Raw genomic sequence first — 18,676 nt, 5'->3', positions numbered from 1 at the left:
TTTATAGTTCACTTCAGCTCGGATACCCAGCTCGCAGCTTGTCCATGCAGCTCGTCCACACAACTGAGCCCAGCCATATTGCAACCAGTCGGAGTCCGAGTCACAACACACAAGGGAGGGAGCGTCTAGATTGTGCATCATCTATTGGTGGGCCTATTTTGTGCTTAATCATGTGGCATTCTTGTAATTTCTATGAAAATAGACAAAAAACACTGTTAGATTCCATTTGCCTCATCCTTAGGCCTTCTTACATATACATTTAAGCTTAATATATTTATATAGATAGATATAGATGCACACTCTTTCTTAGTGTCTATATACTCGATATAACTTCTTACTTAAGGGTAAAATTGGTAACAAAATCAGGGTATTTGACGATTCTCATTTTTATTAGTGGTCATAGACTTTTAGCAACGCAAAATGTATTTTGATATGCAAAAGTATTCTTTGTGGGTGATCTTTTGGGTTGGACAAAGTAATGTAGGTGTATCCCTATCTTTACAAATGGATGTTTGAAAAGATTAAAAAGATAGGTGTATCCCTATCTTTACATATAGATGCCTTTGGATGACAGTGCTGCGGTTTCTCTTAACAATAATGCTGTGGGACCAATTATTGTTCAACACCAGCCAAAAATACAAATGAGAGATCGAGTGGTTGTGGGTTACATGCACTTTTAGCTATTGTGGAGCAAAACGATTGGTCACACCCAATAAGCAGCTATCAAATACAATTAATACATTCTTCTTTGAAAACACGGATCTTTTGTTGGACACTTATCACCATGGTTTTCAAAACCGAACTGGATCGGATGGTCAGACCAGAAAAACCGAGAACTGGTGACCGATTCTGTTTTTCCTTAAAATTGGATTTTTCTCAAAAACTGTTGATTTTGATCAACAAACCATTGACTCGAGCGGTTAATCATTTGAATCATTCAAACGGTTTTGACTATTTTTATTTATTTTTTATCTTTTTAATTTTTTATTTTTTTGTCAGAACGGGCTGACCGTTCGATCTGGGAACCAGACTCTTGACCGGTTCGTTCTCCGGGTTGATTTTAAAAACCTTGTTTATCACAAACTGAATGGAAGTGCAGATAAGTGCAGCAAATCTAAAGTTCTAGATTCATTTTTAAGAGGGTGGATCGGATTATAATTGAACGCTTTAGCTGTTCAGTGAGTTGTGGAACCAATGATGAGGTTCCACGCCAATAATAAATTCATGGGACCCACTGTAAAAGATGTGGGCCCCATGTATTTAATATTGGTGTGGGACCTTATTATTGGCTGTGGGTGGCAATTTCTACCCTACCTGCTCGGATGGGATGGGTTTTTTTACTTAAAGAATGGAGTTTGGGGTGGGGACTGGTGTTGGGATTCTACAACCCATACAGGTAGGGTATAGTATTAGGTTAAACCAGAGCTTCCTAACTCTCACATTGTTGAAAGCATATAAACTTTATGTATTAGGTTTTGAATTTAAAAATATTTTGAATTTTATGTGAATGATAATTAATAGTTTATGTATTTTTTATATGTCTTAATCAAATAATTGGAAATTCTGTTATTTGTTTATGTTATTTTACTTATTTAGTGCTTATATATAAGTATAACAAGAAATAATAAGAAATTAGATGAGGATTCTAAATTCAACCCGCCCTACCTTTGAATTCAGTAGGATAGGGTCGGGGAGAATTTTGCAATTTTATGTATAGAAAAGATTTGAATTCTCAAAATCTAACCCACTATATATGGATTTTGAAGAAGGTATGGGTTGAAACTAGGGAGGTTTAAGGAGGTAAATAAAATTTAAAATTACAAAACCCTCCTTATGAAAATTTTGTTAAAGCATAAAATGGAACATGTTGATCCAAGATCCAAGATCCGACCGCATTCCATATCAATGAGTATACTTGATCCAAATGTAATTCGTTAATATTTGAAATCAAATCGAAGTTTAAATTGAACCTGAATATATCAGATTCGGGTATTGAATAATCCGGATAACATTTGAAGCCCGGCCTAGTTCCATTTCAAAATAGTGTTGAATGAAACCCAACAACAGGGATCAGATATATATACATGCATTTTCCTCTGGTTTCTGACCTGTAATAAAGACTCGAGTGCATGCCCGAGTAAGCTAATGACCCGTATCTGACCAGCTCACCCTATCGCTCCCACTCAGACCTGGAAAACTTCATTTAACTCGATCCGCTCAGCTAGACTCGACCCGTTAATAATGTATTATTGCATTAGCTTAACTAAATAAGAATGCCCCACATCATTCATGGGCACATAATAAGAGATTGAAGTGGTTGTGGGGCATGAAGTCATATAAACAATTGATTGATAATTCTATGGTTTTTTAACCGTCGTTGACCTGGATGATCAGATCGTTCAGCTCTGAAATAGGTCAGAACACCAGTTCTATTTCAATCTTAAACCCTTTTTTAAACCATTAAATTAGTTAATGATCTATTGATTCGGACAGTCAAATCATTGATCCATTTGATCCAAACAATGATTTTTAAGTGAATTTTAAATTTAATATTTTTAAGTCATCATGAACCGATCCATTCAGACCGGACGGTAGAATTGCTGACCGAAAAACTGGTGGTCAAAGTAATTCCAGTTTTAATTTGGTTTTTAAAAAATTGAATGATTCACATAGGGGTTACAGTTGATTAAACAGCCCCGACACAGCCAAATGGTGCAGCAAGCTAATCTGGACTCGGTGAAAACGTAAATTGTCACAATCACTGTCACGAAAAACTTTGGCTGTTAGGCGCCAACAGCCAATAGTATTGAGAGAATTTCTGGAAATGCCACCTTACTATGAGAATGAATAAATTAATAATTATATATTAATTTATTTTTACTAAAAACTAAAGCATAAACATAAATAAGTGAACTGCCGAGAACATACCCAGCACAGAAATTGTCTCAACAGCCTATGCTGCTGGGCCCAACAGCAAAAGTTAACCCTAAACATGTAGTTAACATTGACTCCGTGAGAATGTTAGTTGTCGGAATCACTGTAATAAAGACCAAGGCCCTACCATTTCAACCAAAAATACAAGAAAGCAACATTTTATTTACATCACTTTTCCCTGAAGAAGAAACAAGAATGAAAATAACAACACATCAATACTGATGAAAGAGGTGGGGCCACTTAAAAGCTGATTTATTATATATAGCCATATTAATTATTTATGTTGAATAAAAATTAATTTTAAAATGGTATGCAGATATTTATCTTGAATAAAACCAGCTGGGCAAGACCCTACCAGCAGTGTCTCATATAGTTAAATGCCTGTTGAAGATTCACGAGTTAATCACTTGAAATTCACAGTGGTCTCACAGAGCAGACGGGTTTGGCATTTCCACTTAATCTTTACATATCCCTTTAGTGTATCAAAAGAGATTTTTAGCATTAAAACTTTTACTAGACTTAGGAACATGCATTAGCCGACCCCATAACAAGGCTCATAAGATGATACATCGATGACATTTTCTGACAAAACCGCATCAAGTAGGTGTCACATTAGAGAAAGCGATGCTTTAAATAACGTCCTCTTGTTTGGTATCATTTTTTTAGAAAAAAATAATGTTCTAGACCATGTCTTGGAAATTGGAAATGTGTGGTCTAGGTATATATTAAGCATCGATGCTGTGGATAACGGTGTTGTATGTATGTGGGTTGGAAGCACCGTTTCCTGTCAGGTAAGATATTTCCTAGGGCAACAACAATACCTTCTGTTTGGTACCAATGCTCCATATTTGTTTTCAGCACTAGTAATCATTATGGGAAGTCTACGTCACTGTCACGTCATATCTTCATTGGCAGCAACGAGTTCCAAATTGAGAAAACGTCGAATTCAGCGGTGCTCCAAACTACACCTTTTGGAGCACCAATTTTTCCAATGTGGTGCTGATGTGTCATCGTTTTCAGGAGCAACAACATCAATGCCAAACACTGCTTAGAGCAACGCCAAATTTGATGCTTTCTAAGAAAACAGTGCATTGCTACCGACAGTGCAATGACATGGCATCATCTTTGACATTAAATAATATAGATCAATATTGAAAACTTTACTACCAAATACCAAACAAAACCAGTGTTATTTTCTCAAAAAACGCCCATGTGACAGTACCTATTCCAAATAAAAACGGTGCTTACAACTCCACATGCCCACTCAAAAAATGGTGATGCTCCCAGCACCTATGCCAAACAACTATGACATGAAAAAACATATTTCTTTTAATTAATAAAATCTTAGGTGGAGTAAATGGTAAAAACCCCTAAAATCATTTTGCAAAGTGACAAAAGGCCCCATGACTATCTCTCTTTCCTCCGACTAATGGGTAAATTTTGGATCTCTTCTGGATTTCCAGAAATAACTTAGCATTTAATAATGTTCATAGGTCTGTTCAATGGGTACTGTCTTGATCTCCAAAGTTTTTTGTGAAAATAGGGGAAAAATCTATGATGTGAGAAAGACATGATATAGAAAGAGTTTTGACCAATCAAATTTTACTCATGAATTTTGATAAGTAACTTCATATTTACGATTAGGATGGATTAATGAGAAGTTTTTCAGATATGGTATCTTTCCCATATCATAGCCGAACCCCTTTTTGAGTCTTTTCATGCTACTTTAAAGTGTGATGGGTGGTGGGTTCTTTGGACTTTTGGCGTTTGTATTTTTGATTCTCATAAATCTTTTTTATTGGTTGCAGGAGTCAAATGAATCTTTGTAAAATTGGAGGCCTATTTTGACATTGTCAGATGTCTATTATGAATTTTTTGGAAACTGGTTCTTCTTCCCTTTCTTGGAATAGCTTTTGTGTTATTGACCGTATTAAATCTCATCTTCCTGTCTCCTTTTTCTTTTGTTAAGTTTAGCTTTTTGCCAAGGATTCTCAACAGGGCTGCCCATAAGCTTGCTTAGGTATCTAAAGGTATGGATTCAGAGTTTGTTTGCTAGACCAGCTGCCCTCTTTTTCTGAGTTCTTGTACCATGAATCACAGCAAGTATACATGTGTAGGATATGCTCGTCAACATGTTACCACGCCTTTTGGTTGCAGCAGATCCCTGTCTCCAAAATTCCGCCCCAAAACCCTGACTAAACCTGAGAAGGGTGCAGGGGTTGCTTTGGACCAGAGGAAAGAAAGTTGATTCATATAAAAACCTTTCAAAAGGAAAAAGAAAGACGAAGAAAGTGGATAAGTAAAAAGACATCTCTCTCTCTCTCTCAACCCAGAAGGTTATAAATTGATTAAATTCTATTAATCAAACAATCAGTACAATCTATCAAGCAACACATCTTTGTTTAATAGCTCCAGATTTTGCCAATCGAGGATCAGAAAAAGTTGACAGTCCCAAAATCAGCAGCCTACACAGGATGATTGCATCACCGCCAAGAGGAAAAAGACAGTGAATTTGGAGCTACCTTGAAAGTTCTAGCTCCTGCTCATTCATATACACGAGGGGCCCTCTCTCATATATACCTACTTCCATGTAACTTTCAGGAGTAAAAGCAATAATGGAGAGACGGCCATGTGCTACATTAGTGAATAATAACAAAGAGTTCTAAACCACACAAGTGCTCAGCATATAAATTCCTCTCCAGTCTCCACCCCTCTTCCATTATAGAGGCCTTATCTCAAGCACTCGTTGAATGAAACCAATGGATCATTTCCATCTTCTTAATTAGTTCTGAGTCAGTTTATGTTGCAACCCCATCAGACCTTTCAGCCTTTTTTACACCTCAGTACTGACAAGTCTGGACAATTTGGTGGGTTTTGTTTCCAACTTCCAAGTTGATGGAAGGAAGATTCACTGCTGCTCCATACAACCATAGCTTCAGTTCTGAGATGAAGGTGAGCTTCAACAGGAACCACCAGAACCATGGCAACTCTGAAATCCCACACGATGAAGACGACGATGCACCTCTTGATCTTCGCTACCTCTCAAAGATCATTCTTCCTCCATTGGGTGATTCAAGTTCTAATCTAAATCAAATTAAGTCCAAAGGATGGATCATCTCACCCATGGATTCAAGATACAGGTCAGTTCAACTTAATTATCACCATTCTTATATAGTTGCTTCTTCAAATATTCCAGCTTTATCTGTTCCAGTATGTAAACAAATTCAGATCTGTATTGATGTCTTGCAAAGTCGCCCAAAGTGCAGACCACAAAACCAGTGGCTCATCTGTTCTTCAGCCAGGTCTCCATTAAGGATGATCAGGTTTTAATCCATCCAACACCCATGTCTGTCCTTGTATATGAATTCCCTCTTTCAAGAGTCAAGTTGTATCGCTAGTGACCTCAAATCAATCAGAACAAGCTCACTGAATTATAAATTGTATGTGGGAGGTGAGTTTGGCAAATAATCTCCTGATAAACCAGGCAGGCATAGCCTTAATTGTTAATGAAAGTTTTGTTTTAAAAGATTTAAGGGGGTGTTCCACAACATGAATGCTTTTGTTTTCATTTGTTTCTGAAATCTCCATATCAGAAAAGAAAAAAAAAAAAAAAAGAAGAAAAAGAAAAACATGTTCTTGAACTCTGTTTTGGGAATCAAACTTTGAAACCATCAAAATAATGTTTTTAAAGCAAAAACTGTAGAAATTGTATGATTTATCCAGATGAAAACATGTTTTTGCTTTCATTTTTAGAAACAAAAAAACACATACACAACCGGGAATATTTCTTCTGTATTTTTGTTTCGAGAAACAACCAGTTTTCAACCCAGATAGGTTTTGATTAGTTTTTGGAACCAGCAATAAGAAAAACTATTCACCCTGCAGAACACCTCCTAAGATACCCTATGTATTGGCCTTCAAATATAGGGATTTCTTGTAAATCTCAGCAGGAATGTGCCCCCAGATCATAAAAAATGAAAATTTTCCAATCCAGTCAAGCTTGCGTTGGCTGCAACCATCGTTGTATAAATTCTTGCAACCACCCAGATGGCCTCTTTTTTCCTTAGTTGCTAGTTGCTACGCTGTCTACATATTTTAGGGTAGTTTATGATGCCAGAAAGGTACAATACCAGAATATCTTTGACCAATATAAAAATCCCGCATGAATTTTGTTGACATTTCTATGATACCGAATGATCGATTATAAGATTTTTATAGTCAATCCCTTTATTAGGAATCGAAAAATTTTTCTAGGGCCATAATTGAAGTAGATTTGGACTCAAATCAGTTCCCTCAAAAATATGGAGGGGAAGTGGACACATCCCACCTTTGGTACTCAGAATAGGGTAGAGCAAACTCCTTTAATTTTTTTCGGTAGGAAAAAAGAGAGGAACATCCCAAGGAAAGGTACTAAATGCTTTTTATCTTGCAAAAGTTATGGTATGGTAAAAAGCATATTTAATATGCATTCAATTTGTGTTATTATCATTGTAAATAAGGGATATGGTACCGAAAAGGTTTGGTACTCACAAATTAATTAATACTTCTCGGTACCATAAAAAGTACCATTTTTTTTTTTTTTTTTTTTTTTACTTTTCACAAGAGATGTGCCCCTTTTGTTAAAACTTGGGTGCCCAAATCAGACAATCAAAATGACTGATAACTAAGTATTCTGGTATAATTACATACCAAACAAGCCAGCAGTCAACACAGTGCTTAGGTTGGTGGTTTCTTTCAAATTTTGACTTGGTCAAATTTATTATATTAACTTCAAAAGTAATTTAGAACCTTCATGTCAACAGAGGTTGAATTGCTTTTGCCTCCATGTCAACAGCCCATCCTGTAATGTCATTATTACAAAATTTCGAAAAATTAGAAGAATACAGAAAACCGATAACCTGTTGATCAATGGGTCTGATGGGTCAATGATTCGAACTTTATGACTCATTGGGTTATAGACTGAATCAATGGTTTTTCGTAATAAAACAGGTTAGAGGTTTACTTCTAGTAATGAGCTTTCTGTCATTCTGTGTAGTCTTCTACATATAATTATGTCATGAGCTAGGTTTGAGCACTCTTGTGAAATGTTGGTTTGTTACAGCTAGTTGGCAAGGTGAAGAAGGAAACCAGTGACTGGTTTTCTGAGTTATACACCATTCAGAAATTTGTGTTCTCTGTTTGTACAAACTGATGCATGTTTTCTCTGACTCTTTCAGGTGTTGGGAGACTTTTATGGTGCTTTTGGTGGCTTATTCAGCATGGGTTTACCCATTTGAGGTTGCATTCTTGAAAGCCACTCCCACAAGAGGACTCTACATAGCGGACACCATTGTTGACCTGTTCTTCGCCATTGACATTGTTCTAACATTCTTCCTGGCTTACATCGACCCGCGAACTCAGCTTCTAGTTCGGGATTCCAGAAAAATTGCCGTAAGGTTTGCTGCTTCCTGCACACTATTAGATAATTGCATACCATCTTCATCATAACATGACAAGTTCTGATTATAAGTAGTAGTTCATAACTATTAATTGATGGAAATACAGAAAGATCAATCTTACAATTCACCTCAGAGTTTAAATGTTGCCAATACTCATTCATTGTTTCTGTGATTACTTTCAGCATAAACTGTGTATGAGTTTAAATTGAGTGGCATTCCCAAAATGAGTAGGGTCAGAAACTCAGACCAGAAAATCTCCGCCAATTCTTGTCTAGGACATAGATGCTATGCTAGGCTCAGTACCAGGCCAACCACACCTAGGTCAACACTCATTTATGGCCAAAGGAAGGAGTCTGTTCATGATTATGCACATTGATGATCAGTTTCCTAAATCATTAGAAAACTGTGAAGTTATATCCAGTCCTGACACACTTGGTCCATTGGGCCAATCCCTAAAGGCCCTTCAGGAGACCCCCAACCTGTTAAATCCCTCAATTCATTAAAAGTCTTGAATGTGCATCCATTACAAGAATCCCCCATTTGAGTAGATGGGTATCATGTGAATGTTCATATAATATGTATAAACAACATTCGGCAATTCATAGAAAGCAAATGATATTAATCTCAGTCTTACATTGTTTGTCAGGTACCTCTCAACATGGTTTATCATGGATGTGGCTTCCACTATCCCCTTTGAGGCTCTCGCATTCTTGTTTACAGGAAAATCCAAGGTGGGTCTTAGTTACTGCATTTTGGGCTTGCTCCGGTTTTGGAGGTTAAGAAGGGTCAAGCAATTCTTCACAAGGTAATTTAATTTCACCCTCTGCAAGCAAGTGAGGATTAGAGGATTACAGAGTTTATGCCCCCTAAAGCTTCTCTAACTCAAAACCTTTTCTCCTCTTTCACTTTAATGGCTTGCAGGCTTGAGAAGGATATCAGATTCAGCTATTTCTTGATAAGGTGTACTACACTTCTATCTGTAAGTAAAACTTGATTTGCATTTTGCTTCAAATGAATGTGCAGAACCATGACAGAAAGCTGTAGTGCAGGTCACATTGTTTCTGATTCATTGTGCTGGATGTCTCTATTACTTTATGGCGGACCGGTACCCGCATCAAGGGAGGACATGGATTGGTTCAGTGATGACAAATTTTAGTGAAGCAAATGTTTGGACCAGATACATCACTGCCATTTACTGGTCCACCACCACCATGACTACTGTTGGCTATGGTGACCTACATGCTGTGAACTCTACAGAGATGATCTTCAACACATTCTACATGCTTTTCAACCTTGGCCTTACTGCTTACTTGATTGGAAACATGACCAATTTGGTCGTTGAAGGAACTCGTAGGACAATGGAATTTGTAAGTCTACTTCTATCATCAAATTTGAATAGTTCTTGCATGCTTTATAATTGCTTTTTTTTTTTCTGTGCGCTAGGGTCAAACAGATTCCATCACTACTAAAGCAATCAAACCCTGTTACATAGGGTCTGGATCTGTATTTTGAGTCCCAATTATAATAGATAGGGTTGGGCTTGAATTTATGACCTTAAGGCTATGTTTGGATTGATAGAAAATAACAGAGAAACAGAAAGTTGATTAATTAAGAGAATGTTCTTTAGGCTCAGTTTGGAAGGAGTACAAATACAAATATGTACAGTGGAATTAATGAATACAAAATAATATAAAATGCAAGGTTTTTCAGTGTACATATTTTGTATTTCTACTCTTTTCAAACTGAACCTGAGGATTTTTACAAAATTCTTTAGAACTTTATTTCAACTTTTTGTTTCTCTTAATTTCCATGAACTAATTTTAATATAAACAAAATTTTCCAGTTTAATTGTCAAATTTTGCTGAAGGCCTTTTCACATCTGCTCTGCTGCAACCATGGTCACTGGTGTGTTTGTATTTCATTGGGGTGACATGCGACCACAGTTGCAGCAGATGTTTTCTCAAATTCTACCCAATAATTTTGAATCTGATTAATATTAATGAGGTAAGTTCTGGGTCTATAATTTATAGAGAGACTCTATAGGGTTTGGGTTGAGATAGTGTCTTGGAGTTCTCGGACCGGGATCTACATGATCAGCCCCAGGTCCAACCCATTAACAACCCTAGTCATAGGCTGGTACCATATAGAATTCAGGACATTTCAACTGAATTTCATATTGAGATTTTACTGAATCATTGAGCCCATATTGCAGAGAAACAGCATACAAGCAGCTTCTAGCTTCGTGAGCCGGAATCATTTACCTCGAAGATTGAAGCATCATATATTGGCCTACATGTGCTTAAGGTTTAGAGCTGAGTGCTTGAACCAGCAACAACTAATAGAACAACTTCCGAAATCAATCTGTACAGGTATCTGCCAGCATCTATTCCTACCAACAGTGGAGAAAGTTTATCTCTTCAAAGGTGTATCAAGGGAAATCTTGTTGCTTTTGGTGAGTAGTGAGTACTAGTTTGAATTCTAGACCAATGTTGTCACACTCACATCAGACCAGACGGTCAGACCGGGCCAGGAACCAGAAGCCAAAAGGCCCAAAACAGTCCTTTGCGTTTCCAATTCCTTAAAATGTTGACTTAGTCAAATATGAACCCAGATTTCCTAATTCACTTTCTCTACCTGCACCCTACCATGGTACATTGTAGTCATGTATCTCACAAAACAAGGAGTTCACGTCGCCCCACAGCACATCCCAACCTTGTATTGGGAGATGTCCCAATACAAGGTTGGGATGTGCTGTGGGGCATTGTGGGGCACCCCCTTGTGGGGGCGCAGATGTAACTCCAATACAAGATGGCTATGTGTGACTGCAATTCAAATAAAGTGTAGGGTAATGAGAGGTGGGCAGAGAATCCAGTTTGGTCGCATGAGGTGAAAATTGGCTACGCTGAAATCACGTTCTTTGATGTATTCAGTGGCCCCACTTTAAGGTGACTTCATCAATTCAAAATGGGGCCATCGTGATTTACGATTTTAGCCCAAGGCTACGTTAATGGTCACAGTGGATTTTTTTTTTTTTTTGTTTTTTTCAGTTTTTGGCGCTGCACTTGTGCACTACAATGAGACACTTGTTACGGATTGAATGAAAGTGCAGCGCAAAGACTGCAGCAAATCTTGTATATCCCAAGACAAATTTTGACTAAAAAGTGGACAAATTTGGTCAGGTTGCAAACATGAAGGCTGAGTACATCCCTCCTAGAGAGGATGTCATAATGCAAAATGAAGCGCCGGATGATGTTTATATAATCGTCTCCGGTGAAGTAGAGATCATCGACAGTGAAACGGAGAAAGAACGAGTTATGGGCGTTTTGAAAACCGGCGACATATTTGGGGAAGTCGGTGCACTTTGCCTCAGACCTCAGAGCTTTACATTTCGAACGAAGACATTATCTCAGCTCCTGAGGTTGAAGAAAAGCGCTCTAATTGAAGCTATGCATGCCAAGGCACATGACAATAAACTCATCCTCAGGAACTTCCTTGAGGTAAGTGCAAGATAACAAGGATTTCATTGGGTGGGCCTAACCCCAACTCACCCAAACCAATCCAAACTTTTGCACGGGTTGGGCTTCAGGTTGAGACCCATGTCAAGAAACTCTGGTTTCACCTAAATTCACGTTTGGCTTTGGGTTGAGGGCTTGAGGCCTCAGGTAGTCCAAATACGCCCTGATATTTTATGACATATACAAGTATATAATGTATAAATCAGATTCTCACAGCACTTTTCAGTCTTGCATTGGAAATATCTCTCATGAATAAAAAGTTACAAATATGAAGATGTTCTTAATGCACGACGAAAAATGGCAGTGAGAATGGTGTGAGCACAATTTTGTGTGGTGTGAATCCGCCCTCATAATCATAATTTATATATTGTGCCATTTTATCTTGTGTACATGTATACATATTACATATTTATACTATCCCTAGAGTATATTATATGTAGATTTATATACAAAATACATATATACATTTATTTATTAATAGTATTTATGTATACGGTTGATCTATTCTACTACTACATTAATAGTAGATGTACAAAACATATTTTATAAACCTTCTAGCCTGCCTGATCAACCTGTCTGGGCCAAGCTGATTTGTGTTGGATGTAAGTTCGGGTTGGGCTTGAGATGGTACACTCGGGCTGGGCCAAGCCCAATCCTGAGGCCTTAGCCCTTGGGTTGACCCTAAGTCCAACCCATCTGCCCAAGTTGTACCCTTTATTAGTGTGCATGGGGCCAGACCCAAGTCTAAGTCAGGCTACATGGGGCTAAACGGATCAATTATAACTAGATCCTAATTTGATTTACTAACATTTGGATTTGAATTGAATATTGTTCAATGGATTTAGATCAGATTTGAATTTAATTTTGATATTGGATATCATTAACAGATTAAACTAAAATATAAAAATATTATATATAATCAACAAAGTAAACCAAATATTGTATTGATAGTTGGGATAAGACATGATGATGGTGATGAATAGAATGACTTAAAGATAATTTATATATTATAAAATATAATAAGACATGATGTTTACATAGTTCCAATCTGATGCATTTCAGCACTTCAAGGAGCTTAGGGATCTCAGCATCCACGATATACTAACTGAGAATGGAGGTGATGGAGACCCCAACATGGCTGCCGATCTACTGACTGTAGCAAGTGGAGGTAACGCTGCTTTGCTAGATGAGCTTCTCAAGGCAAAATTGGATCCTGATATTGAGGACTCCAAAGGAAGAACCCCACTGGTAAGCTTCCAAACCTAACAACTAATCATATACGTTGATCAAGCAGCAAATGGAACCTACATCTCTATATTTGCGTAGCGGGTCGGGTTCGGGATTGTACCAAACCCGCCCGTTTACATCCCTAATATGGAAATGGAGAAAGAGCAGAGTTAGAGATGTGACTTGTGAGTGGATTGGGTCATGTGGTAAACCTGCACTCCATTGGGTTAGGGTCGGTTCAGTTTTAATTGGGTTTTGGATTGAGGCTTGCTTGAGTATATAGATGGGCCGGATTCAGTGGTCCCTCTCCATTTAATGGGTCGGGTCAAGGTTGGGGCAGCTTTGGATCGAGCCAAACCGTAAATCCAACCCGTTTAGGTTTACCTATAACTAGGGCTGTAATCGGATCAGATGCAGCAAAATCTGCACCCAATCCGATTGCTGATAGCATACATCCAAATCCGATCGGATTTAAAGATTTGGATTCGAATCTGAACTCTAACCGATTTGGATTGAATTCGGATTTAATCCAACTCTATTTTATTATAATAGGAATCAAATTTTAATCGAATTGGATGGATCCGATCAGATTATTAATCGGATATAGGTTATAACATCCGAATCGATTACATATATATACATCACCCGAATCCGAAATAATGAGATCGGATATCGGATCGGAACTCGGGTTTTCGGTATCATTGACAGTCCTCCCTGTAACCCATCAACTAAATAACCGTTTATAGAGAAACAGAAATCTACTTCTGGGAGTATATTAATATTTACACTTCGCTATCTGATTCACTGATTATGGCATCACCAGCACATGGCCGCATCCAGAGGCCACGAAGAGTGTGTATTGGTCCTACTTAAGCATGGTTGCAAGATCAACACACAAGGTAAGCTCTATTTCTTCTTTCCAAAATCCCAATCATATCCCTGGGTTGAGGCTATCTATCATCTCCATCCATCAACTTGATCATGAACCATTGGTTGCAGATGTGGATGGAAATACTCCATTGTGGGACGCTGTTGCAGCAAATCACCATTCCATCTTCAGGATCTTGTACCACTTCTCCTCCATTTCTGATCCCTACACAGACGGGGATCTTCTCTGCACAGCAGCGAGAAGAAACGATCTTCAGACGATGAATAAACTCCTGAAACATGGATTGAACGTCAACTCGAAAAATCGCGACGGAGTCGCTGCTCTGCAAATCGCCGTGGATGGGGACTACGTTGATATGGTGAACCTACTGGTGACGAACGGTGCCAAGGCTTATCAGGCCAATCAGAACGGACATTCAGATGAGATGATGCAGAAGCCGGAGGGGGGCTACCGTATTACGGGGAGTGAAGCAATACTGCCACATGATGCCTTAGTAGGACGGTTCAGGAAGATGCAAGAGGGAAAGGAGAGTAGGGAGAGAAGATCGAACGGTGGGAATTGTCTGAGGGTGAACATATACAAAGGTCATCCTACGGTGAGGAGGTATTCATTTGGAAGGGATGCCGGGAGGCTCATAAAGTTGCCGAACTCAATGGAAGAGCTCAAACGCATTGCAGGTGTGTTTTTCTTCATATCTTATCCCCATAGCAGTAGAGCTGTAACATGGGCGGTCCAACCTAAACTCGACCCGATCGAATTCATATTCTCGGGTTGGGCTTGAGTTTCAATTCCGGGTTGAGCCTAGGCCAGAAATTTTGGGTGATGGGTATGATGGGTGCAAGCAAAAAAAATCATATTCTCAATGTGCCGCTAGATCGCATGTGGGTAAAACTTTTGCTTACAGGAAATCCCATCTCTGAGGCTTCAGATAGTGAGCCTGACCTAACTGAAGTCGGGCTGATATTATTAATGGCTTTCAGACAGCGGCTTCTGGCATTTTGATTGAGGCCCACTTAAAAAGCCTATAGTCCATCCATGTTTGATATAAACCTGGGAGAGCCTAAAGTGACTTTTATCAAAAGTCAAAAGCATGGCTGAAGCTTCTTTTAGTTGCAGCTCAGCCCACGCTTTAGCACTCCCAAACAGGTCTATATATATTTAGTTGGTTCTACCTCCTGGGTCATCTAGGTAATCCATGTCTTGTTTATACAATTGAACACTGTGCTCATTTTGATGGTTTTCTCTCTTTCTGAAAAGATTGGTGAGGTGAAAGATGTCTGGAAATGACTTACAGTTTTCACTTGTTAACAGGTGAGAAATTTGGGTTTGACCCAAAGGATGCAATTGTAACAAATGAAGAAGGTTCGATAATTGAGTCCATTGAAGTGATAAGAGATAATGAAAAGCTTTTTATAGCTGAAAATACCAACTGTCTAGACTAATTAACTTCTACATTCTGAGTCAACTGAGATCCCCAAATGAATATATATATATATATATATATATATATGTCAGTAGCCTTCGACTTTTTTAACAAGGAAGGATGCTACATTTCTCAGTTCACTTTGTTCTTAAAATCATGAGTATCAATTGTAATTATACTTTATTATAAATTCAATAAGAGCTAGATTTATACAGATTCCAAACTATGGCTGTGATTTTCTTGGACCGCATGAAACACACATGAGCACCAAAGCACAAAAGAATATAAAAAGGAAAAACACTTTTAAGTGTCAGACATTATTTTTTGGTCTTTAACCTATGTTTGGTGAATAAGATGTTTGGAAAAGAAGTACTTGTTGCACAATTACTTTTTAGAAGTGTTTCTTTTAATAGGGCCTGAAGGTTGTTTGGTGATTCACTTGCCAATCACTTATTGTGTTTTTTAAGCACTTATTGGGGTGTGGATGTTTGGTGGCATACTTTCCCCACATGTAAGTGCTTATATTGGCTTAAATGACAGTTTTAGCCTTCACTCCACACATGCTTATAAACAATGCTTTCCATATCATTATAATATACATTTCAACGAAAAATCGTCAAATCATTATATCATGACACATGCGAATCCACGTGGGCCCACACATAGAGTGTCACATGGATAATAATAATAACAATAATAAATACTTCCAAAAAGCATTTTCAATGATCAATTTTCACCAAAGTACTTCCAGAAAGCACTTTCAAGGCACAAATTTCACAAAATACTTTTCAAATGTCTTTTTATGGCATAGTTTTCACAAATTATTACAGAAAGCACTTTTAAGGACCAATTTTCACAAAATACTTCTAGAAAGTGCTTTTAGGGAGCAACTTTCACAAATTACTTCTAGAAAATGCTTTTAATGACCAGTTTTCACAAAATACTTCTAGAAAGTGCTTTTATGGAGTAATTTTCAGAAAGTGCTTTTATGGAGCAGTTTTCACAAACTATTTCCAAAGAGCACTTTCACAACTGAGTTTTCACAAATAGACTTCAAGAAAGCACTTTCAAGGTGCATTTTTCACAAAATATTTTTAGGAAGTGTTTAAAATGTACTTTTCACAAAATACTTCCATGTCCATGTTCATTTAATGTGCCCTAAAGTAACACCCTCATTTGGTGCTTTTAAAAAGTACTTTTCACAAAATACTTCCATGTCCATGTTCATTTAGTGAACCCTCATTTATGCCCAACTATCATAACTGTGAGCAACCATGCCACCAAATATGATGTCCAAATCTACTACATGGGGAAGATCCTTATATCTAAACCATGCCACATCAGGGTATGTCTATCACACAATGACATAATTATGTAAGGTTCTACCTAACAAGTTAATTAACCTGCAAGTTTATTGTATTAACATACATACCTTTAGATAGTCATCCCAAAAATCATCCCCAGTAGTGAATATTTCATTCACTGGATCCCAACCCGAACTATATAAGTTGAACATTTATGAAATATCTTCCATTCATTCTTCACCTAATCCCGTTGATTCTTCAATTGTTTTTGGGTGTAGTTTTTCCCCATTATCTTGTTGAACTCCTGAATCAAATTTGCCCACCCTTGTCTATCCAATGTAGTATTGGTTCGGTGACTAGCAATTACTTGTTGCAAGCATAGGTCCACCCAAATTTTGTGTAGTTCGGGAGTCCACGTAGCCCGGGAGCCCCCCCTCTCCACCCCCATTTTTCCCTTGACTACTAGCCTTAACCTACAAGTTAGAAATAATAAATCAACAAATGAAAATTTGGATTATTCAAAAAAACATAGAAAAGATAACCAATACCATTGATAAATTTAAAAAAAAAATAAAGTAGGATACAATTTATTATACATATTAATATTTGGATTATTCAAAAAAATAAAATAGGATAATTTTAACTATACATATTGATGATGCGCATTTTGGCAGCTCCCGGCTGGCTAGTGACTCAGATGCCTGGCTGAATAATCCCAACCTGAAGGTGGCTTGGACGTCTAGCTGAATGGTGATGAGTAGGAGATGTGGCTCTGATACCTAGTTAAATGGTGACAAGCTGGAGAGGTGGCTCTGATGCCTAGTTGAATGGTGACGAGCTGGAGAGGTGGCTTTGATGCCTAACTGAGTGGTGACAAGCTGGAGAGGTGGCTCTGATGCCTAGTCGAATGGTGACGAGCTAGAGAGATGGCTTTGATGCCTAGATGAATGGTGACGAGCTGGAGAGGTGGCTCTGATGCTTAGCTGAATGGTGACAAACTGGAGAGGTGGCTCTGATGCTTAGCTGAATGGTGACGAACTGGAGAGGTGGCTCTGATGTGACCTACAAGGAAACAGTGTTAGTGCCCGGGTTGCTTTACCTGGGGTGGGCACTCCGATGCTTAAGTTAACGAATCAGAGATTTTAAGATAGCTAAATGTGAGAGAGCTAGAGAACTCTGAGAACTAAAAAATTGCGCATCTACCTGGGTCTCAGGGGCTGATGCCCTTATATAGTTGGGCTGCCGTTGGTCTCGCGAAACGCTCCTGGAATCCTTGGCCCACGACATAGGGTTCGTTCCGCTTTGGAAGGAGGATAGCGTGCTAGTTAATAATGGTTACCGTTTCTCTCCGATTCGGATGGGATGAGGATAAGGCCTACAGTTACGTGGCGTGATCCTGAAAGGTTTGGAAACAACTGGCAAGCTTCTAGAGAGGTAGGTCGCCAGGTCGGCGACAGAGGTAGATCGCCAAGTCGCCAGGTCGGCGACAGAGGCAGGTCGCCAGGTCGGTGGCAGAGGTAGGTCCCCAAGTCGGCGATAGAAGTAGATCCCCAGGTCGACGACAGAGGCAGGTCACCAGGTCGACGGTAGAAGTAGGTTGCTAGGTCAGTGGTAGAGGCAAGTTGCTAGGTCGGTAGTACAACTAGGTCACCAGGTCGGTGGCAAAGGCAGGTTACCAGCTAGGACCCCATTTTGGCAAAGGCAAGTTGTTGCCTAGGTGATATTGGGATGTAGTCCAACTGTTTTGATTTGCCATGTGTCATGATGTCAGTGGAGGGCCAAATCTACCCTCATCACATATAAATCAATAATTCATATTATTCAAGAAAATAAAAGAAAAGCACCACCAATTCATTATACATATTAATCTTTGGATTATTCAAAAAATAAATAAATCAACAAAAAATAGGATAATTTTAACTATACATATAAATCAATAATTGAAA

The 18,676-nt window shown here is 38.4% G+C and overlaps 1 protein-coding gene across 1 annotated transcript; it reads left to right on the top strand.

Moving 5' to 3' along the window:
- Positions 1-5,598: 5,598 nt before the first annotated feature.
- Positions 5,599-15,649, top strand: LOC104612056 (potassium channel AKT2/3-like). Its single transcript, XM_010279369.3, has 11 exons — positions 5,599-6,074; positions 8,151-8,369; positions 9,019-9,177; positions 9,294-9,351; positions 9,422-9,739; positions 10,585-10,824; positions 11,552-11,869; positions 12,950-13,135; positions 13,938-14,013; positions 14,114-14,680; positions 15,315-15,649. The coding sequence occupies exons 1-11, from the start codon at positions 5,830-5,832 to the stop codon at positions 15,443-15,445; spliced, it is 2,517 nt and encodes an 838-aa protein (XP_010277671.1). The 5' UTR covers positions 5,599-5,829; the 3' UTR covers positions 15,446-15,649.
- The last annotated feature ends 3,027 nt before the right edge of the window (positions 15,650-18,676 follow it).

Source organism: Nelumbo nucifera, chromosome 1 (genome assembly GCF_055504915.1).
Source record: "Nelumbo nucifera cultivar China Antique chromosome 1, China Antique-T2T, whole genome shotgun sequence".
In the NCBI taxonomy this organism is placed as follows: Eukaryota; Viridiplantae; Streptophyta; class Magnoliopsida; order Proteales; family Nelumbonaceae; genus Nelumbo; species Nelumbo nucifera.
This window is presented reverse-complemented; position numbering and strand designations above follow the sequence as displayed.